General features: G+C 42.5%; 1 protein-coding gene across 1 annotated transcript in view; it reads left to right on the forward strand.

Moving 5' to 3' along the window:
• Positions 1-24,285, forward strand: part of AGAP1 (ArfGAP with GTPase domain, ankyrin repeat and PH domain 1) — a 297,553-nt gene that overhangs the window by 82,693 nt on the left and 190,575 nt on the right. The window contains 1 exon segment of the mRNA XM_075755906.1: positions 13,930-14,057. Within this exon segment, the coding sequence (XP_075612021.1) occupies positions 13,930-14,057 (128 nt within the window).

Here is a 24,285-nt window from a genome sequence, read left to right on the forward strand (position 1 = left end):
ATGCTCCTACTCCAGCAGGTTACCACTCTTACGATGGCCGAACGTGCATAAAAGCCACCAAAACAAATAAAGAATTTTGCCTTTAGTGATAGAGTAGATGACTTTATATCTGCTGTTGGATACGTGGAGATGGCTTTTTGGAATGGGATTTATTTCACCCGCGACTGAAGCAGCAGTCTGGGTAACAATAAGCTTAACAGTTTCCCTCGTGGGAATTAGCCTGGATTTTGACGGCTTGGTGGACAGCAAACTCATCAGCTGAGGTGTTTTATTTAATCTTATTTAGTTTGTTTTGAGGAAGGTTTTTCTTTAAAGCACAAGAATGTTGTTGTATTTCCTGATTTTGGTGGTGAATGACATACATAACTTACGCTTCAGAACAAGTGACGTGTTTGCGCATCTTTCGGATCTTGCTATAATTCTATTCACCTTCTTATTTTTGCTTTGGACACTATACGTTCTTATATTGTAACTCAGTTTTATACGGGAGATTGTCACCTTTGGGCGCAGCTGCATCAGGATTGTAACGGTGAAGTTTTGAGTGTCTTAAGAGTACCTCAAATTACTTGGTTTTTGAAAAATTTTGCGAGGGAGGGATAACAAATACGTGGTGTATATATAGTGCTCAAAAGCCATCAACGTGCTTTTGTGGATGTTTGAGGCAGATAGTCAGGAGGCTGGAAATATTCTACATGAGTCACAATACCCAATTTAATTTGAGTTTTTGGGGGGTGGTTTTTTCTTTTTTTTTTTTCCTGAGAACAATATTCACATCTTGAGGAATAATACCCGTATGTAAAGTAAGGGAATTAATATTTGTTCAAATTGTATAGTGAACACAACATTTTTTGGTGTATCCTAGGAATCAGGTTAAAAAATGGATAGAGCTGTTGGGGGTTTTGCTGGTCCTCTGGACCTCTGGTAAGCCCAGATACTTCTCATCAGAGCGTGGATGACTCCTCGATGTGTAAATCGTCTGTTTTGTAGTATTTGGCCTGCCATATGATCGTGCCTACCAGATGTGCCAGGAGGGCAGGGAAGGACAGAAGTAGCTCACCATTAATTTTTATGTTCCTTCGTCGTATGGTTTGGTTAATCAAGCTGTGGTTTGGAACGATATCATCATGCTTGCATCACAGAGTGAGAGGGAAAACAGGATAAAGTAATTTTGTTTAGGGGACAGAATGCTGGGTTTGATTAAACATATGCATTACAGCTTCCCTGCCTGGGTGAAGTTTGGTATTAAAAACACAGAAATAAAAGATAACCAGCTTCTTAACGGCAGAGCCACCTCTATGGATTGTTTCAAATAGATAGTGCCTGAAAATGAATTTTTAAGAGTGTTATGAAATCGCTACGAAATACCAATGCAAAGTCTTGAGTATTTGTCGGTGGAGTAGTTAATGCCTAGATGTAACAGAGCGTAAGTGAGGCTGGATATTTCCATACTAGCTAAAATCAGGTTGTTTCCCACTGGGACAATTAACTATTAGCAGAGCATCAGAAAGGTGGACGGTGTAGCCTGCGCTTGGAGCGCCCTCCAACCACAATCTAGTTTTTATCCTACCTTCCAGCCACCTCGTGCTTGTCTTGTGACTTCAGAGATTAGCAATCTGTCTGCTTTCCACCAGTTCAGGCTGGAAGGGGAGGGTATGTCAAAAGTTCATGGACCATCTTGAGACGGAGCAAGGTCGTAGGTTGGGTTGCCCGTGCTTGCAGTCATCGTTGACTCTACACGTGCTTTTCGTCCTCCGTGAAGGCGGTGCTAAACCCTGCCCTTAGGGCATCCAAACTTGTCTTGATTATTCTAATGAAAGGCCTTATTGGGGGTTTTTTTTGGTAACAAAACCTTTTCTTCACAGGTGAATTAATAGAACGGTCTGAATGAGGCGTAAGTTAAGTTGAATTTAATCTGGTGAATATGAGTAAGTTTATTTCTTTCTACAAGATGGATATGTCTGATTCTCACTAATGTTATCAGAAGCTTTCTATCATTTTGTGTGCTATTGGGGAGCTTATTGGATGTGCCTAAATCTTTAGAAAGTATAAATATTGTCTATAAAGAGTGAAATTCAATGGCATGCCCTACAAAATAGCCTGTCCATGAAGATACTTCAAAATGTCAATGTGAAATTGCTTGCCAGGTGGTAAAATTCTTAAGCGTGGTATGGTTGTATGTTATTTAATTCTATGTTTTGACATGATTAATATGATGAATAAATCTATGTTATGACATAGAATTAAATAACGTACAACGTACTATGCTTAAGAATTTTATTCTTAAGCGATAGTTAAAAACCCAATTATTTTATTTATGAGCACTTCATATGAAGTACATCAATTTGTCATCATTGTATTTGAGTGTGCTGTTTTCTGCTTGTTTTGGTTTTTTCTCATTCCAACAGTTTTTTAAACTTTGTTGTTAAAATTGTACGTTTGTGTGGGAAATGACAGGATTTATGACTTGATTCCATTGTAATGGAAAGATCAACAGAGCTGCATGATTTACTGGTTAGGTAAATCCATGTGCAAAAGTCTTTACCTGTGTCTCTGACACAGTGTTTGCCTTGTAAATCCTAAAGCTGCTGCTTCTACTTGCAAAACAGTTCGAGCAGTGAAGAAAACAGGTTTATTTTTTAAATTTCTTTAGATGCCAGATGCTTTCCCGACTGTTTAGCAGATTTATTGACATATTTGCTTACCTAATCTTGGGAGACAGTGATTTGCATCAAAGTTGGGAATAAGTGATATGCAGTGTTAATCATAGTTACCTGTGGAGGAAAAAACCCATATATTGGCATTGATTAGAGATTTCATACTGAGTCTTATTTATAACTGTGGTTTTGTATCTGGTAAAACAAGAACAGTTATTTCTGAGAGCCAGAGCTGAAATGTGTGTTTCAGTGAAAGCAGCACAAACCCCCAAAGGTGCCAGTAAGGTGTGGTTTTACAATTATTTTAAGGAGACTTCTAGTAAAGTCTTTCAGAAACACGAACACTGAACTAGCCCATTGTAGCTGAACTTGCTTATTAACTGCGGTGATCGTGAACCAGTATTTTTCAGTATAAAATTTGTGCATTCGTACATAATTTCCTATTTACTTGTACTATGAAATACAGATAATTTCCAAGGACTATGAGGCTATCTGAGGAGTTATAAAACTGGTTTAGTAGGGTGACAGTTGTGCATTTTAGTAATAAGATGCAACTTAAAGCTCTTCTGAGGAGCCTGTGTAATAATACAAGAAAACTATAATAAAATAAGACTATAGTATAGGAAAACTATAATATAATAAAGCCACTGACTTTTCTGTGTAATGTATGTTATGTTTGGGTATACATTTCTTCTGTTGGTTAACTCCAGGCAGGATGAACTTGAGCTTGAGCTTTGAAGAGCCTGCTCTACTACAGGTAGACTTGCTGCTGGGCAGTGTGTTAGTCCATCCTTCCCAGAAGAATATAAACGAGTATATCAAACAATTATGTATAGCTTAAAGTCATAACTATCCCACATTAGAGAAGGTGAAGACTAATACAGACAAGCAAAATAAATATCGTTACTTACCCTGCTTTGTGCATGTTTCGCAGGAGCTATTTTTCTAGCTCTGTAGCTGCGTACTTGGCTGTCTTGGCAATTTTTTTTTCATTCCAAAATAAACATGAGTAGCCTTGACTTAGTTCCACGCTGAAGGTAACTGTTTATTACAGTCGGCATTTAGATCCTCCAAGTAATAGGAGCAATCACCCGATACCTTCATTTCCAGCAAATTAACAGCCCTACAAAGTAATTGAGACATAAAGGAAGATAAGTTTGTGTGTTGGGTTTGCATGGCAAGGTTTTGGAAGCTGGTGGGGGCTATAGGGGTGGCTTCTGTGAGGAGCTTCTAGAAGCTTCCACAGTATCTGACAGAGCCAATGCCAGCCGGCTCCAAGACGGACCCGCCCCTGGCCAAGGCCAAGCCCATCAGCGCCTCTGTGATAACATATTTAAGAAGGGGGAAAAAAACAGTAGGAGGGGGAGGTTTTTGCAGCCGAGGAGAGAAGTGTGAAGATGTAACACCAAGGTCAGTGCAGGAGGAGGGGGGAGGAGGTGCTCCAGGTACCAGAGCAGAGATTCCCCTGCAGCCCGTGGTGAAGACCATGGTGAGGCAGGCTGTCCCCCTGCAGCCCATGGAGGGAGGATGAGGGGGTGTAGAGATTCCACCTGCAGCCCCTGGAGGACCCCACGCTGGAGCAGGTGGAGGCACCCGAGGGAGGCTGTGGCCCGTGGGAAGCCCAGGCTGAAGCAAGTCCCTGGCCGGACCAGCAGACCCATGGAGAGAGGAGCCCACGCCAGGGCAGGTTTGCTGGCAGGACTTGTGACCCCGTGGGGGACCCACACTGGAGCAGTCTGTTCCTGAAGGTCTGCACCCCGTGGGACAGACCCACGCTGGAGCAGTTCGTGAAGGACTGTAGCCCGTGGGAGAGACTCCATGCTGGAGCAGGGGAACGATGAGAGGAGTCCTCCCCCTGAGGGTGAAGCAGGCGGTGGAAACAACGCGTGCTGCACTGACCGCAACCCCCATTCCCCCCCTCCCCCGCCCCCCCCCCGTGCCCCTGAGGGGGGCGGAGGTTGAAGCCGGGAGTGAAGTTGAGCCCGGGAAGATGGGAGGGGTGGGGGGAGGTGTTTTAAGACTTGATGTTATTTTCTCATTGCTCTATTCTGTTTTGTTTAGTATTAGATGAATCTCCTTTCTAAGTTCAGTCTGTTTTACTCATGACTATAATTAGTGAGTGAGCTCTCCCTGTCCTTATCTCGACCCCAGCCTTTTGTTACACTTCTGCTCCCCATCGTGCTGGGGGAGGGGTGAGCGAGCGTCCGCGTGGTACCTTGCTGCCGGCTGGGCCTAAACCACGAGTTTGGTTTATTCTAATGAGATAAAGGGATTTCAGGTAAGAATTGGATCCTATATTAAAACTTATTTTCCTGGTTTGGGAGCAACTTCGAAGCTCTCACTGGATTAATCTTAAATAAGCTTTTGTCTACATTATAGCTTTATATTGAAATAGATACCACAAGGAAGACAAGGTGTTAATGGGAGACAGCAGCCTTCTCCCTCAGCATGCTGCTTGTTAGAAACTTGTGACAACAGACATAGAGCGACACTTCTAAAAGGTTCATTTATTTGTGTAATTTTACCTGCATAGTGTAGGAGCAATAGCTTCTCTCCAACTCGGTTTTCTAGGTGGGTTTATTTAGCATTATCAAGGTAACGCAGCTTCTTAAAGGTTTTGGAAAGCAGTATCCAGCATTAGTGCGATTTCAGAAGCGATGCAGAAATTCAGTATTTAACAATGAGAGAAGTGAGGGAAAACCGAGAGTTCTGAGTCTCCAGAAATAAAGCTCAGAGCCTTCGACATTTCTTCCATGTCCTGATAACAGAGGGGCAGGGATCAAGCACGCCGCCCTTGGTGGTATGCGTCTGGAAAGGGAAGGCAGTGACATTTGACGTTTGCCTTCCCGTGGTGTGAAATTGTGGTGGAGATGCCTTTGTTCTCAGCCACCCAGTTTAACAGCAATTACCTTTTGACTGGCCAGCTCAGATTGTTGCATTTGCTTTGGCACTGGCATTGTTTAATATCATGTCTCCTCTATTTTGTCTTCCTCAAAATCCCTGTTTTGTTTTGGGGTTTTTTTGGACTCTTCTGAACCTGCAGAAGCAGGTAGTTTCACATAGCAGAAATAGGATAACAGCCCTGGAAATGCATGGGGTGCTTTAACCACCTACCTGCTTACCTCGTTCCCAGCAGGGGAGAGGCACGTCTCCTGCGAAATGCCCTGCTGCCTTGCTCACCAGGGGGCTGCGCGGAGACGCTTTTCCTGCTGGATTGTGCCTAGGAGCTCGAGAAGTACGATATACAAGAGCGAAAGCTCTCTGGTTAATACGACTACCCAGCGCTTCAACATGTGTTTTAGTCAAGCAGTAACAATGCAGGTATCGTGTATGTATGTAATCAAACTCTTTTAAGAAGTAAAGATTTGCTAACCAAGCACTTTGTCCTCTAAAACTTCCTAATGCTTTTGGTATGACTATAGATACTGGTTTTTTGTCAGGCAGTTTAACTCTTCTTGCAGTGCAGGGTCAGAGGTACCTGCATGCTTCGCTTTCCCACCCTTGTTGGCCACGCTGCAATGGGAAATAGAGGTCATCCCGGCAAGTGCCACCATAGTCTTCTGGTAGAGCTTGAAGTGGATTTGTGAGTGCAGGATAACGGCTCGTCTCTGCAGGTATGGCTTTACAGCACGCTGCTTCTACGCGGAAAAGTCGCCTAAGAAATTTCTGGCCGTGTGTTGTGCTCATACCCGCTGATCGTTGGACGTTGGCTTAAACTGGATGACTGGAAAGACCTGGGTTTAAAAATTCTTAAGCTGTTTTTCCTGCTAGAAGTGGCGTCTCAAGCAACGACGTACTACAATGTGTATACCTTGTGCATTTGCTTGCCTCGGGTTTTATATATGACATGCTTGCACACAAGAATATTGTGTTACGTTGACTGCTAATAATGTTACGTGGAACAGATTAATCATTGTTGGGAAGAACTGCAACGGGTAAGAAGTCTGAGGATGAGACTTGGGGTTTTTTAATATATTGACATGAAAGGTCCCTCGGCAGGACGGGGATGTGTACGTTGGTCGTGGTACTCAATTTGTACTAGCAACACATTTAGGACACGTGCAAATACATGTTGGGGTTTTTTCCCTCCCCCAGAAAGTAGCTCAAATGGCTACACCCGCGCCCAAATGCTATAGGAGTCTAGTATTTATTTCAGTCTTACAGCTCGCATGTAGTATGCCAAGCTCTCCTTGTTAAAGGGAGAAGTATAAAAGTTGTTTAGCCTAAAAAATGGATTGAATTTAAAATAACGGGCACGATGGCCTTAATAGTGGATACTTACATTAATGTTTCCCATTCAGAAGCATTTGTGGTTGGTGCTTGCTCTTGTAGTTATTACTGCTTCACTTATAATATGTAATTGTGGAATAAATTTATTTTTATTGAACACTTATTTATTGTAAACATGGAATGTGAAGCTAAAATGCAGCTGCAGTAAAAATGTTAAGTTGCTATATATCTTAACTTCCCACAGTGTGTTTTCCTTAGGCAGGGCTTTTCACATGAAACAAGTAAAACAGTCGTCAGCGGGACGTACAGGCAGAAACAAATTATTTTTGTTTGTCTGATGAAACATGATTTTGTTGAGGTATCAGTCATACTAGTTATGCTTCTTCCACTTCCCCTCTCTTGCTCCCTGATGGGTTCTGTTGAGGTTAGTGGGATTTTTTAGGAACCAGGACTTACGCAGGAACTAGTTAAGGAATTTCTAATGGTATTTGTGCCCCGGTGTTCACATTGTTGGCTGGAGCTGCTAGCTGGGATATTTTCTGCTGTATCAGTTTATTCTGTAGGAATTACAGTAGTAAAGTATGGTGACCACTGCTGATACCGTGAAATACTTTTTCAAAAGGAAGGATTAGTCTGTGGAAGTGTTAGCTTATCAACAGGAATGAGGCAGTGACGAGGGAACAGTGCGTGTGTTCTCTCCCGGACGGTGTGCGTGCAGACGCTGAGCGCTGGGACGTGCCTGGGTAGCGGCAGCCTCGGGGCAATGCATCTGCTAACCAAACCCGAAACCCAGCTGGGGATGGAGCAAGAGGCAAGCACCTCGGCTCCGAAGGGATGCTCGCGGTGCAGGGCCGGGCTGGATGATGGAGTTCCTGGTTTGGAAATGGAGGGTGACAAATTTTGTGGCCTTTCTCAAGCCCTGGAATTTTAAGCACTAAGCAACTATTTTGACCTCATGCTTATGTAAAATTTTTTTTTTCACAATTTTTATCAATTAAACAGAAAATCAGATTTCTCATGTAAGCCTTGCAATGAAACGTTTGTTTTCTCACACTTAAAAATACCGCTGCAGCCTTTGGCCGTACAGTCAGAGCACGCCCTTATCAAAGGCGCAAATATAGTGCATATATTGTTTAGCCCTCTGTATAAATCATCGTCTTATCGAGCTTCTTGCTTAGTACCAGTTGCAGGAAGGTTAATATTCCTGCTTTTTGTAGGCAGAGATCTCTTGGTGGTCTGTAAAAGCAGTCAAATCAGGAATTGGCATGAATGTTACTCCAACCCACAAGTTTGCCAAAAGAATTAAAATTTGTCATAAAAGTTCAAAAAGCCAATGTTCATTTTCAGAGGTCTGGCTGTCCCCGTCAGCAAGAGCATTTGAGTTTCATTTAAAACTAATTCTTCGACTTTTACGAATCACTGATGGGCGATGTGAATTGAACAGAGACTTTCCGCAGAGACACGATGTTGTTTGTCCTTCAGAGTGGCCTGTGAGTATGGGGCAGGGGGTGGTGTGATTTTAAGATGAAAGGTAATCTTTGCGTAAACTTTCAGATATTTTTCTTTTTTCCCCGCAGCAGTTAAAATAGATATTCATGAGCGTTCATCCCTTCTGTTGTTTTTCAGTCAGCCGTGAGCATTCTGACCAGCTGAAACCTATTTTCTGTCTGTCAATAACTAAAAGCAAGTTTACGGCACAATTCTTGCATTCCCATCTTTTGCACAAAGTGGCAGGTTTTAACTGAACCTGGTGTTCACTCGCACTCGGACACACAGCGGAGATAAATGGTCTTACACATGCTTTTGAGAAACCAATTTTGATTTAAATGAGTGGCAGTTCGAGAAGACTGTTTGCATCTCCTAAATACACAATGCTCTCGGGCCAGTGATAACTGAGAAGAGAAATACCGCCAGAAGTTACAGGTATCACGTGCCCGGAGTCTTCCCTTTTATTATTTCAAGCGTTCCTTGGTAAAAAAAGCAACGTAGAGGACGCAGCGGTAACTCTGTTCGCTGCCTTTTGGGAAGGAGAGCGGCGATCAGATTGTTGATGCCTCTGGACGTTTTCTAGGTCCCGTCTTAAAACGGGGAAATATGAGGTCTCGATCTGGATGAGGTTTCCCTAAACCCATCTGCTGTGTGATGCAGAGGGACCTTTGTGCGATCGGTTTTAAGAGGTGCGGAGCTAGATGAAGACAGTCGTACCTTGTGTCTTGAACTTCTCGTAAGGAGTATTTTCCCCCCGGGTCTCTGCCTTTCTTGTCCTTATACTTGAATGAAGCTGTGCTAATGAGATTTTGGAGACCCGGCTGCCCCCGCCAAAGCAACCTCACGCTGCACAAGAAGTTGACGTGCGAACAGCCCTTTGAACCGAGGCAAGACAACTCTGTCAGAGCAGTTACTCTGGCAACAGTATTTCTCATGGTGATTAGCCCCGAAACGCAGCACAAAGAGGAGTCGGTTCATTATGGAGGCGCAGCTCTGGGTTTCGGGGAGAGGAGGTGACCTGCTATTCCTCTCCCGCGAGCGAATTTTTAGCCCTCATAGTCAGCCCCACGCCGTCAAGAGCGGAATAGGAGAGCTTTCTTTGGCCAAAGTTAGAGTACGGGTAACTTTTTCCCTACATGCAAATGGAAACGGCGGTGATGTATGACGTGGATCCGCTGAGCGGGAGCGCCAAAACCTTGTTTTACAGCACCGAGGCTGCTGGACCACCGAGCTTTCTGCTGCGTGGTCCTTCCACTAAACCAGCCAGCCAGAAGTTAGGAGGGGCTGCTGGCGAACGGCTAGTTTGACTAACAAAAAGTAGCGTTTTGAGATGAAAAAGCTGCAGGGGGTGGGAAGGTTAATTTTATTTTGGTGAGCTAGGTCAGGCATGGAAGAAGAGGCATTCAAGTCAAGAGCTTTCTCTCCACACTTGGACGTTTTATTCATCTTGCAGAGCCAGGAATCTTACTTGCTTTTAATTAACAGGGCCTTAAAGCGAAATACAGCTTCTAGTCATTCTGGCTTGTGAAATGGAGTTTAAATGTAAATAAGCATGTCTTCTCCAAAGACCAAATATTTGCTAAATCGTCAATTCTCCTGATTTATAACTCTAAATATCCTTGGTATATCCCTGTTTATTTGCAGAAGAGTTCTTGACTTTGCAAATAAATTTTGTTTAGCTTTTGATACTATAGATAGATGGCTTACAATAAAAAGCTCTCTGAAATTGATAGCTTAATTGAGGATATAAAAGTAGAGAGAGTGCAATTGATTTTTAAAAATAGTTGAAATGCTTGTCACTATCTCGATTATTTTTGATATCTGCTGCATAGATTAAGTCAGCATTCGTCCGTTTTGGAAACAGATCTTAGCAAGTATATTTACATTAAATTCAGAAGCACTGAATCGTCTTTTGGATGAGATGGAACCTGAAAGCTCTGGGGCAGAAATATTTCTGCTTTCTGGCATTCTCTATTCATTTTATAGAACAACGTTTGTTTTAATTGTATAGCTTCCTCTGGACTGACATTTCAATTATGGGCACTTCAATATTAAGCGGAAGATTTTGACTCTGCGTAGTCTTCAGTTGGTTAACGAAGTACACTAGTTGGCTTTCATTAACGGCAGAAAGATGTTTATGGCCACAGCTTACATCAGACGTTCGTGAAGAGCAATATTTATTGGTGTACGTTTTTCAGTTGAGGTCCCACCTAGCCGCTGTTGGGTGGTGGATACCACCTTTTGGGGAAGAAATTCACGCTTTTGCGTGTGTTTTGATATACCCTGCCAAAGTGGCTCATAAATCCAGTGTGAACTTGTATATAGTTGTAGCCGGGGAAGCAAAACGTGTTGGTTTAAGGATTTTTCCTGCTGCCGCTAAGCCGCTAATGAGCGATCACCTTGAGTCCTAACAAAGATGTGGTAACAGAACTGGGGTTTGGGCTGAACAAGCAATATGGCACGGCTGTTCTCTGGGTCTTGGGGTAGTTCTTATAATTATGGTGTATTTCTCTCTTGCTACACAACCATTTAACTGTGGGGTTTTTTCCCTCCCTAACTACTGTGTCTGAAGATGTCAGCAGCGGGAGTTAGCAGATCTGTGGGGTTTTCAGTGCCAACCATTTTAAGTTTTGTGTATTTCAGGGCTTTCTTCTCCGGAATAGAAGATGTAGAAAATGGGAATTTGCAGCAGCACTGCTGAGGAGATGTGTGCTGAACCCCTTTTATTGACTTCTGATGGGCAAGATTTAGGTTTCATCTCTTCTCACAAGGTAGCTTTAGAAAGAGCACAGTAGGTCTTTTTGACAGTCCAGCGATTGCCCCACAGATGATCAGTCACGTCTTTCATATGTTGCAAACTTTGAAGGGTCAGGGTACTCCTTTAGGTACTTCTGAAGCTCGTATCACCATCGTATCCAAGGGCAAGTAGCCCTGAGCACTTGAATATTGAATGCAATCTAATTACGGAGTGACGGCTCCATGACTGCAATGAAAGAAGCAAAAACCTGTTTGGTGTCTCAAAGGAGAGCGGGTCGCTAATGAAGAGAGGCGAGAGGCAGGAGGAACCGTGCTCTGCCGGGGGATGTTAGGCTTGTTGCCGAAACGGAGGGGGAATTGGGAAGGTTTGGCAGCTCGGAAGGGGATTTCCATTAGGGGGCACGTCGTTTGTCTAACGGAGGGAAGAGCGCAGACGTTTGAGGCTGAGAACAGTCTAGTCTAGAATTTGTAGCATTTGTTTTAAGGAGGTAACGCTAGATCTTCTGCTGTGATTGTACCAGTTTTACAGTGCACGGGATAAATTGCTCTTTGTGCTGCTCTGTGCAAGGTTTGGTTTCCAGCTGCTTTGTGGATTACTCTTCACATTTCTAGAGTAACAATTTGTGCTTTTTTCTTTTTTGCTTTTTAAAGTTTATTTTTTTAAACGTCTGCTTTTGTAGCAGACAAAAGACCTTTCAGGTTGTGCATTTGAGTAGATGAGTTCAGACTGGCTTGGGTTTGATTTTGGGTTTTGTTGGGGTTTTTTCCCTTGTGCCTTGCTAGAGTGATGATTTGGCCAGACTGCATTATGTGTGTTAATGTCAAGCTACAAACACACCTAGATTCAGATTGAAGGAAAGAGGTAAATATTTTCCTTGACTAATTACCTCTCCCATGTGAGAGAGGAAGCTTTTGCTGAGAAGGTAGTTTTCATTCATGTGTGGTTTTAATTCAGTTTTGGTCTTAATTTAGGTCTTTACTGCATATGATGAAGACAAATCTACGTGCATATGTTAAAATCTGACCTTCGGTTTGCTCTCTGCATTCCCTAATGTGTTTTAAAATATTTTAATGTATGGCTTTCCAGGCACCAGATCAATAAACCAATGGGTCTGAAATGACAGAGTGCTATGATATTCCTCTGTAATTTAAACATGATTAGCTGATGAAGGTTATGATCAATATGCCAGGGGAAGATAAATTAATTGATACTATCCTTTCAGGATGATAAGAGGCCTATTGGAGGTGGGATGTAACTAATGAAGCTGCTTCTTCGTATATATGAGCCATTTTTTACACAATGTATTCTCACTAAATCATGGTTATGCCATCATTCATTTACATGAAAAACATAAGCCACAGACCAGTTTCTTATTAAAATTCCATTCATTTGAGAAGAAATCGTATGCTTACTCTGCTAAGCAATATCTCTGCCTGCGTTACAGTGTATTGAGGAAAAAATAGTCTTGGAATTTACGTACAAGCTTTTTATGTTTTCTGAACGAGACAGATTGAATGCTGTTAGTCTAATTACAACGCGTTCGTGTGACTTTTTAAGATGCCACTAATTGTTGCGGTTCTGCCTCTCTGAGTGGTTTCGGTGGAGACGGCGCGAGTGACTATGGATTTCCTTGCAAAAGTTTCAGCAAGTGCTTCACTTCATGAAGATTACTGCATGCAAGGAAGCTAAATTTAGTTAGTGGTATTTTTGATTAGCCACTTGACTAGACTCTGAAGACTGAAATTTTGTTTATTTTTTAATTTGTGACCCAAAAGCTAGGCGACAAATGTAGTGTGAAGGATTTTATTTTTAAGTATTTATGACCTAAAAAGAGCTCTTTCCAAAGGCCTTAGCTGAATAGCGGAACGAACTGAAATTCCAGTGTATCACAGAACGAATTTCTGAAATAGTTCGGCACTTTAAAATTGAAAAATTATAGGAGAGGTATGGAAGTTGCTGCATTTCACATCAACTCTGTTCCCATTTTTTATTTTGAGTCTGCTAAGCTGTATATAGACATGTTAATGACTTTGATCCCTGTATCCATTTGGTAAACGCTCCTATTCTTTACATGTTGTAGAAGATTTCTTCATAAATTGCAAAATAAATTTGGCATTTTCCCAGCTGGGCTAGTGCTGCTAAGTAATAAAAGCTAAAACTAGAAATGATGATACAGCTTCTTTCCATAACAAATTTGAATGGGGTGTGATGTGTGGCACCACGAATCCAGGTATTCTACGTCGGGTTATCAATTATATATATGGGGTTATTCAGTTTTATTATTCTGATTATCATTTGTTTCTAACCCCTTAAACTTGTGGTTTTAGCAAATAGCACGGAGACGCATTTGAACCAGATTGTTTAGTCAAGCGTTGCTCATATTTATCTTCTCTCTGCGAGGAGCACATCCCAAAGAAGAAAGGAAGATGTGTACTACCATAGGTTCGTTAGGGTGGTATTGTAAGCGTGTAGTGGGATCGTTATAGCGTTCCTGGTGCTGCAGTTTGTAACTCATACACCTGCCTTTTCCCCTTCTGCTTGGATGGTGCTGGTTCTCTGGCGCTCACCTGGTGCGGTGAGAGTTCCGGGGCAATTTCATCCACGTGGAGAGCAGAGCTGAGTCTCGCGTGGAGCATATTGTGAAAAACCAGCATCTATCATCTTAATTGGATGTATTGCAATCAAATTTTGGAGCAGGCTTTGGCAGTGGAAACCTCTGTTTTGTGTATCGTGCGTTCTGTACCATGTTTTCCAGAGTGTACCGTAGCTTACCCACCTGTACGTTTTGTTTTTCTTTAGTTGCTCAGAAGATCGTTGCGACAAGGAAGAAACAGCAACTCTCAATTGGACCCTGCAAATCTCTACCAAACTCTCCAAGCCACTCATCCGTGTGTTCTGCCCAGGTTTCTGCCGTACATATCAGCCAGGTACAGACTGCAATGAATGCTTGCTTGAAAAAGGAAATGATAGGTTGCTTTTCATCTGATGTGTTTAATGCCAGTGCTCTTTTTGCTGCCTGATAGGTAGTGGGCTTTTTTTGGTTTTGGGTTTTTGGGGTTTTTTTTTTTTTTTTTGAAAGGTATCAGTGATCTGAAGTTCTAAGCAAAATTTTTTTTTTTTTTTTTTATTTAATTGGCTTGACTTTGTTTCAAGAAACTGCTGCAATAAAATAGTTTGGCTTTAAAGCCATCTTTGATCATACTGATTTATGCCCAGCAACCTGCTGTTTTGAGTAGACCAGTTGTTACAATAGCAGCATTCGCTGTACTGTGTTTTAAAATTACCTCGCTATGTTTTTGGTTATTGTTCTCATTCAGCTGTGTGCTGAGCGGTAATAGCTGGTGTATCTCAGTGGTTAGCATGCTAGAATTTTACATTTGTGAGCACTGTGCACAGTTGTAATTGCCTGTCTCTGTTATGCTCAATTGAAATCATTCCCCTTTAACGACATAGCAATGTATATTGCTATTGACTTGTAGATACTATGCGTAAAAACAAAACAATATGCTACCTTAATGTATGGCAGGAAAGTCTGGTGGCCTTGATGCCATAGATACGGTATTTTTGGAAAAATCTAGTTAATACCAAAATTTTTCTGACTTGCACAATTTTTACCCGCATACATTCATACACTCTCCTGTATTTCCCTTGCGATACCCTTCCTCGGTGTCTTTGTTTTCTAGTGCCAAGTGATAATCTCCGTGTAGATTCACAGGTAGGATGTATAGAAGCTCTATCACTCAGATCCAAGACCTTTGCAGCCAGGGGAATCGTGTTCTCTTGGCAGACGGATGGATAGGGCCATCGTATCGACTCTTACAGTCTGTGGCCAGATCTGTGGCCTGGGTTCCTGATTTCCACTACAGCAGTCAGAAATGTCCGATACCCACCAGCTTTCCTGGCATGTTTTTCAGTCTAAACTCAATAATGCACCAGTAATGTCTTCTCGTGTTATGTCGCAGTCTTGAGCCACCCATGTGAGGTTTTTTTATCTATGGATCTTTCTCCCACACTGAGAATGTCTGCTTTTGGGCAAAAAGCAGTATAGTGAAGATGTGTTCTATCTTTAGGGAAAAGTTTTTCTGTTTTGATTTGGTTTTTTTTTCTTTAATTTGACATGTTATTGTCTTCTGAAAGCAGTACACCACAGGATAAAGGCTGTGGTTCTTCTGTGCTCATAGTGAATGGTCTCTTTTTGTGCCCTACTTGAAATTTCCACCATTAGGTTAACTCTAAAGATGCAGGTGCCACTTTGGTCTTAGAGTTCTTTGCTGTGAGATGTTCTGCCTTGAGCTGAGCCAGGTACCAGCCTCAGGCTGTGACTCTTGCTTCTGCTGATTACGCCAAAAGAACATGCTGAAGTTCAGATCCCCCTTTCTAAAGCAGGCGCTGAAGTGTACGGCTCTTCTGAAGAACCCTGGCGCCTTCTGGTGAAGTACAGGTTCCTCATATGAAAGAGAGTCCTCTTTCTTGTCCTACATGACATTGACTGAGTTTCCTCAACCACTCTCAGGTGATTGCCACAAGCACTTGGAACTAATCCTCTATGTGAAGTGCTTTTCTTCCAAACAATTTCCTCCAGACGGTTGTGTATGTGTGCTCATACTTCTAGAGCAAGAGGAATTATGCTGCCTGTAGGGGCTATCTGTGGTACTGAGACCCATCCTGTTCAGTGGTGGAAGAGGAAATGGGCTGTCACAGAAACGTGGAGATAAAATGGCACCATTGCCAGTACTGATCTTACTCTTGGATCCAAGAAGGACCTAGTTTACTAGGTGTGATGATGACTGTATAGTTTTTTAAGAGTTCCTAAAGAGGATAGGTGATGCTTTGTACAACCTAGTTTTAGTCAGACGCATCTCTGTTCCGCATTTTCTTAAAGCAGCTGAGGTCACCTTTCTTGTTAATGAAGTTTCTTTGATTAAAGAACATCAAATATCTAGGTTCTCACCAGTTTCCTGCACAAGACCAGTAAACATGAAATAAACTTTCTTTACCAGCTAGCGTCATTACCTAACAGGGCAATTGCAACACCAGAGATGTCTGTCTTCTCAGACCGATGTCATGCTTAAGAGTATAGGCCATAAATCCGTTTCATGTCTTACCGCCTTTGTGCTACACTTAAAGGCAGTATGACCTCAGTTTAGGGTAAGGATTCACCTTCCTTTCCTTCACTTAAAAGAACTTTGCAAATGCAATTCCAAGTTTAAGATGATCTGGGGGAAGATTTACCATCTCTGATCTTGACTGGAAGGCTGGCTGGTGTCTTGGCCTTTAGAACATCTCTTTTGACGTAACGATGTTTCACTGAAGATTTCCTCCATGAATCAAAAAATGTTAACGTAGCAGTGCCCTGCCACTTGCGTTCTCCACGGGAGGGAAGGCTTTCAGAAGTGGTGGTTACACAGATCCCGTCAGATAAAGTGAGATATTGTTCCTTCTCTGGTTGGATCACTCTGGTGATCTAACTCCTGCAAACTCTCCAGATGACTCTGCAGTCACGAGCTTTAGAGAAAGAAAAAGAAAAAAGTGTCACCTCGCCCAGTCGAGTCTCTAGCATACCTTGGGGGAAATCCTAAGGTTTAATACCAGCAAGGGCTTCTCCACCCAGTAGTTTCAGTTTTCAAACTGTGAAAGACTTGTTTGTGTGTTTGGATGCATATCTATACCCATGGCCAGTAGCTCTAGGTGGTGAACACCTAGGTAACGTCCCCTTGCAGAAAATGCTGTCAGATATGTCTGACATATGTAAGCTCATGCGCTTACATATTTCCAGAGACCTGTTTCACCGAATGGCACGCTTCCCATTCCAATGACAAAATCCATTTGTTTTTCCAGAAGGTGCTGCTTCTGTTTTCTGTCTCTGACTTTCTGTTTATAATGGACAGATGTCAGTCAAGGTGAGGGTTTTACTTGGAAACCTTTGATAGCCAGAGTCAACAACCCTTGATGCTAGTACTTCACGTAGCTATGTTGGCTTTCAGGGCAGCAGAGAATGCATGAGAAGAATTTTATTCTCAAATCCAGGGTTATCAGTCATGATTTGTGATGGACAGAACTATTGTATGCTCTGACAACAAGAAGGATGGAGCAATATTGCTTATATTCTGCTAGGAAACAATTAATCTGTCTGATGCATTGAGGAATGTTTCAGTCAGCTGCTCATCTGCTGGTTTTTCTGAACGCTTCAAGAGGTAGACTGAGTTGTTCAGAGAGGAAGAAGTGTTGTTTGGTGTATTGAAGGCCTGTTATTGCCCACGGGGCATCTCAGGGTAGGTCTCTTCACTTTGGCCGTCAACAGGAAACGCACAGTGGAGGAGTACAGACCAGTATCTCGTGTCCTCCCCATCTCTATCCCACCTTTCCTTTCCCTCCCCTCCACCGCAGCCCTTGCCAGTCCTTCTAGACGTGATATGCTTGTAGACCATGCCAAATCTTATTTCAAAAGAGCACGAGTTCCCCTTACATCACAAAACTCTATAGACATTCTCTTTCCCTGCTCATTCCTGCACTGGTGGAGCTGCTTGTCCTTTACACCTGGTGTATCCTGTGATACAGTTGAAGATACTTAACCTACAAGAATAGTGCTAATATCCAGCAGTTCCGAGGGGCTCTTTTCTCTGCCCTGGCTCTGAAAGTGGAGATCATCTTGTTCCAAAAACCATGAGGCTGCTCAGGTGGGCACCATCTTTGGTCCTCAGTGCATTCCATCTGAGCTCAAGATGCATCAGAAATGTGTGTGAAGCAGCCCTGTCCTGGATAACCTGATGAGTAGTTACATGGAGCTGTGCCTATTTTTAAGTTTACGCTGTTGTGAAAACACCTGAAAATCCCATGCCACAACACCTTGAGTGTCTGTTTGTGTGAAGGACTTCAGGTCCCTGTTCGGACAAACTGATGATGTGAAGATTCCAGCCAGGAGTCCCCAGCAGCGTGAGCTTACTGGTGGGCTACAGTTTTGACAGTAAAATCAAAAGATTATTTACCAATGACTACGCTTCCTTGAAATCCGTAGTCTGCCGTGTAACGACACCCGCAAAATTGTTACACCTATGGACTGCAGTGCAAGGAAGCGTGTTTACTGGTCAGTGGTGTCGCTCTCCTGGGAGATTTGCGTTATACCCGAGAAAGGTATGGAGCTTAACACGCGTTTTTCTAAACTGCAGCTCAGGTATGGCTAGCACACAAGCTTGCTCCCTACTACCTGCTGCAAATCTGTAAAGATGCATTATTTATGCTCGGACTATGCCTCCGTAAAGTTTTTACTACAGCGTGATTGTCTAAATATGTAAGTTAAACTATTAAAAGTGCAGTCAGCTTAATCATCCATTGTTTTACTGTATATGAGACTTGATTATGGATAAACACTAAATAGTAGGGTACAATTATTTAGTGGGGGTCATTTGGGATAAGATATTTTGTAGTATTTTGGCACTTGAATAGCAAAGAGCTTAACTAGCTTTTCCTTCTGCTTTTTCATCTAATTGCAAAATGATATCTAAGAGAAGTAAAAACACTATTTAAAACCATTGCAACATATATCATAATCCTTTTGTAGTTAGAGTTATTTCTAAGTAATCTCCAACGTTTATTTAAAATAAGCATTTCCTATATATGTGTGTCTATATATGTGTGTATGTGTGTATATTCCCCTTTGTTCACATGCATAGTTTGACACACAGTACACATGTATATGCAAGTGCATTCTCCAGGACTCAAATGTTAAAACTCAGTGCATCTGTAGATGTAATTTTTTCCTCCTTTGTCTTCACAGGACCGCAGTTACGTTCCTAATTAGGTTTTGCTATGCCCATTGTGACCTTTTCCAAGTTCTCTTGAACTTCAGACTCAGACTTGATCTTCTTTTAGCTTTTCCAGTTCATATCGCAGTTGCTGCCACTGGAGTATTGAAGCCGGTTGTCACATTTGGTTAATTAAATGTTATTAGCGATTTCACTGAGATGACTTTTTTGAATGTGCCAGCTTACTTTGTCTTCAGAAGATGTCTTCAGATTCTCTTGGTGCTCTTTGGTCTGTCAGATAGGACAAATCTGCTCTTTCCTCTACCTTGCTGTTACGATGAGAAAAGGCAAAAGCTCCCGAGATGGACAAGTTCTAATATGTCCCAAAGGGTGAGGTTCAACTGCTAAATACGGGGAAAAAATACAATTATTACATGACAGTTTGGTCTTAACTGTGGAGGGCTAGACTTACTGAAATCTCCAGAATCATTTATCCGGACCTAGGTTTGAAATCTGCTGTCAAATGTATATTCTGCAGCAGCGTGCTCAAAGCTTTCTGGCTTTTGCCGAGGCAAGGACTAAACAGTTTCCTCCTTGCTCTGTCTGTGGATGTGTGGCTGTATATCACCAAAACCCCTGGAATAAATTGGACTCCTACCTACAGTGCTTTCAGATGAAAGACCGAGATAATGTGACTTTCAAGAGAGCAATTGTACACAAGTGGGCAAAGAAAAACGTGTCCGACTAAAGAATTTTCCACGAGGCTTCTGTATTTCTACAGAAATATGCTTTTTTTTCCTGCTTCCCCCAGGAACAGAAGGTGCAGATACCAAAAGCACTCTGTCATAGGGTATGTAATCTGGGCTTTTCATCAAGGCTTGCTTTGTTCCAACTGTTCCCAGGCTTCCTGAAGCTCTGGCAATCTCTCGCCTGTTTTAGAAGTAGGACCTGCTGCCTTCATTTTCTCCTCCAGCAGTGGTTAGAGATGACTTTTCTGGAGGGCATCCTGGTACATCCAAGAGAGCAGAAAAAAAAATAATCGGTTCTGTGTCGGGTTACTTGTCAAGAAGAAAAAAATTCAGCTTTATTCTTCCTATGCTCTCGTTTAGTGGCTTGGCCTGACACTTGTACTCTGTAAGCTTTACGAATCATTTGGCAATACCAAATAATTTATAGGAGAGATAAGGTGACTGTTTTGCCATCTTTGGATAAGCGGCCAGTCAGGATCATGCCCCTTGCAAATACGAGGGTAAGTCCAACCTTTTCTTGATGCAGGTCACTTCCGAGCTCCTGTACATGACTCACTCGTTTGTTTACTAAGGAAATCTGAAATACGTAAAAACTTTAAAAGTGTGGGATTTGACTTGATCCAATCCTTTTTCTGCACAGAACTGTGGACGTTGTATACAAAGTTTTATTTTTTTTATATGAGGTACCAGCAGGAATCTCGCTACAGGCTTCAATGCTTTCATTGGCAGTGTCTGTCTCTGAGGTAAACAGCGTTGAACCGGACCTAGCTGGTCGCGTTATGCCAGGTTGATAGCTTCATCTGAGGTGTTCTTCTCTGGTAACAGTGTAGTGGCAATTTTCTGCTAAATTTCTGCTTGCTGCCACAACCTTGAGGTTTTTTAGAGCATCATTCTATGTGGCAACAAAGCCAGAAGCCTGTGTAGGTACTATAGGTATACGTGTCTGTAAATGGAGTATTGGCCGTTCTAGAAGTAACACATTCCCAAAATGAAAGACTTCCAGGGTTTTCTCTAATGACGTGCTGAAGTTCATTTACCACCGTCAGGCTGTGTACCTTCCTAGCAGGAAGGGAGGACAAGGTCGTACTGTCTATGTCCAGAACATTTAATGGGCACGCTGCCTTAACGAGAACGGGGAAATCTGTCACCTGAGAAAGCCCGACAGGGATGTGTCCGTGTGAACGGTTCTACTGGAACTCCTAGTTTCCCTACCCAGGGTCGTTGCGTTGGTCTCGGTCCCTGTTGCCGTGACTCTGGTCAGAGCGGTGGCTCAGAAATGGCCCCTTAGGCTGACATCTTGGGTACATCCAAGTCTTGAGAGCAGCTTGGTGGAAAAACTTGGTTGAAAAGGTAATGCTAAGCTATGCAATGTCCCAGAGGGTATTAGAGTGCTTATTTGATTGGCTTTGACTGCCACAAATTTGACAAGTGTGTCTACAGTCAGCAAATGGGTTTATATTTGATACACGTTGGGTTACAGGTGCTGTAAGGAGGGCTGTTCTTCAGATTCACTGACTTGATTTTTATGGCTCTGGACAAACATTAAGGTCTGTGAATTACAGTTGTTGCCACGTGTCCTAAATTCTGTACTTCAGTGAACTTGTTACTAAATGCTTGCATACCGATGGCAGGAAACTGCTCTCTGCAATCTTGAGATTGCAAAATCCCTCGACCTTTATTTAGTACAAGCAACCAACCCAACAGAGACCACTCACCACCTTTTGGTTTCCTTCCACAGTGCATTAGGTTCAGATGTTACCAAGAACATGGTTTCCAGGTGCTCGTCTGGTTGCGTTTTTCATTGCTCTTGTCTGTGCAGGCTATAACTTGGAAGTCACGTCTGAGCTTTCTTGTCAAACCCATTCTCTCTATTGAGGTGTTTCAGAGCAGCCATATAATTTTATATGTTTGCTAATAATTGGCACCTTCAGTAGGAGTTGGAGCTTGTTCGGTAGTGGTAGCCGTGCTTTTATTCTGTGGAAACGTTGACGTTTTCCACTTTTAAGTCTTTTATTGAAATAGATTTTTATTATTTTTGCCAGCCAGTGGATTTGATGTGGCTTATTTTGAAACCACCTCAAAATATTATTTAGGAAGTTGGAAATCCAGTGGGGTTACTATGTGTGAAGGGAAACATTGCCTGCAGGACTTCTTTTATAGAAGTTGGCTGTATAGGAACATTTGTCTGTGGGGACCAGAGTGCCCAACATGTACGTGTTTTCCTTTAGGAGTTACTCACTCCTGGGAAATAAATCACTTAAAAATCCAGGAAACAGTGCCTCACTCCAAAAAGTATGAAATGATATCAAAAAATATGTCAAAGGATTAAAAAGGTAAAAATTTAGGGAATCTTTTATGTGCTTTGTCTGGGAAATAGGCATTTAGGGTAGAAATCTGTTCATTTTAGTTTACTAAAAAAGGTGGTCGTGGATAGTTATCAAGTTGCTCAATATTATGAAACAAAACATAGCTGCATCCTTTCACTTTTAACAGCTTGTGGTTCAAATCTGTCATCAGTGTACAACACCTGAATCTTTCCTTCTTGCCTTGCTCCTCTCCTTTCTGTAGAAGAGACTGCTTGTAAGTGTTTTGAGGCATATCCCTCTTGTGATCTTTATTTTCTCCACCGTCTTCATCGCTTGTTGTTACTTTCTCCTCGGGTGAGCCTTGCAGCTGCATAGTTTTAATCTTAAATGTGTTCAGTGCTTTTTCCCATTAACGGTTGCTTCCTTAGATGTCCTTCTCCCTCGTTTTCTCCGTCCCAGTTTGGTTCAGTCATGGCAGAGCGGACAGTAGGTCATCGCCATTCCTTGACACGAGTGTCTTTGGTCTCCTTCCCTAATGCTGTTTTACAGTTGTTGAGTTTCCAGATGTTCTCCTTACGTACCTTCTTTTATCAGCCACGTTTTAAAGCTTCCATACCACCCTCATCTCTGACGTGTCCAGTGGTCTGAGCACTAATTTTCAAAGTCTTTGGCTGTTTGAAGTTCGGCAAACTTCTGGCGATCGCTTTGAGTGTCCTAGGTATGTATTTTTTCATGACTGTTTTTATGCAAGAGTCTTCCCTGTGTTTCTTTGGAGAGGTAATCTCCGACTTCCACAGGCTCGGTGTGTCTTCACGCAGGCCGTTTCCTCTCCTCCGCGTTTGGTGTGGTACTTGGTGTCTCAGCAGGATGTCACAGAGAAAGGGAAAAGCGAATGCATGGTAAATCAAGGTCACTTCTTCCCAGGTTGTCCTGCTCATCTCTCTGGTGTTACCATTTTCTGTTAGGACAGTAAAAATGATCACTTCGGCTCACGTTCTTTTCATCTCCTTTGTTTTATACGCTTGGGTCGTCTCCAAATTCTGCTTGCTACTTCCCCTGGGCACTTGAAAACGTGAAAAAACTCTCTCGAGATCCTCTGTTACCTTCTGTACCTTACCCCTGGCTTCCTGACAGCCACGCTTCGCCAGTTCAGGCAGAAGGAAGAGATGATGAAATTTAATTGCATATCTATTTATTTATATTTCAAGAGGGGAAGAGGAGAACAACTTTCTCCATCAAAAAGCTCAGTTGCAGTATTGTCAGTCCTATTTTGTCATACAGAAATGAGGTGAGGAACATGTCGTTATTTACAGAGAAACAGGGAGTTTCAAAAGTGGTGTTCCTGAATTTTTATCTGCATTGATTGTTCCTTCAGCCCAAATACGAGCTGCTTGTCTCAGGCCTCTTCCTTTTTATCCTTTGCTGCTTGAATTTAAAAAACAAAACAAAACAAAAAACCACAATTTGGAAAAGCTGGAAGAATCAGAAGACGGCTTGAAATCATTGAAAGATACTTCAGCTGGATGATATAAAGGTTTGTCTCCTGCTTGGTTCTCCTTCAGAGGTTTCCTCTTGACTACTTGAGATCGTGGTCCATACGCTGGCCTCCAAGGAGCGTGCGAGAAGTCCCATCATGCTGCTGGTGCCTCCCCTCTGTGGCAGCTTTGTGCGCGTGTAAGACCGGTCACTGGTGCAGGAACGACACTGGAGTGCCTTTCTTTGCCTGTTGAGCAGCTTTACCTTGTGAATTCCTATCTACAGCAATTAAGATGAGACCAAGTGGTGGGTCAGGCGTCATGGGAGAGGTCTTCTCCTCGGGCATCCTGGAAAATACCCTCTTACCCTCTTTCCTCACTTCTTTTAGGAAACTTGGCTGCTTTAAAGATACTCTTTCACCCTTTTGTGTGCATCACAGACCATTTTTTTCCCCCACTCATAAGCTACGTGTGAGTTGTTGTTGTCCAGACCCTTCACCTCCTCTTCTGCTGAGCTTCTCTTCAAAGCGTGCAGAACTGTCCGCCTTTGCCCTGCCCCAGTCCCCCCTCAGCATATACAGGATATCCTCAAAGGGTACACTTGTATCTGATTGGAAAAAAAGCTGTCCTTTTGTCTTTCCAGACTACTTCCACAGCCTTTTTATTGATTTTTTACTACTCATTTATGTTGTGTGTAATAAGAAAAACCAACCACACAAAAAACCTCAACTACAAACCACCAAAACTCAAGACTGTTTTTAATCACCCTGTGGTCCATTCCATTCTGTTTCCTCACCTTCCTGCTATTAGTAACTTGTTACCTCAATTCTTTAATTGTTTTATAGGCTAATGAAGTGACTGCTTTATATCTTTCAAGACTATG

Source organism: Balearica regulorum, chromosome 6 (genome assembly GCF_011004875.1).
Source record: "Balearica regulorum gibbericeps isolate bBalReg1 chromosome 6, bBalReg1.pri, whole genome shotgun sequence".
NCBI classification, from domain to species: domain Eukaryota; kingdom Metazoa; phylum Chordata; class Aves; order Gruiformes; family Gruidae; genus Balearica; species Balearica regulorum.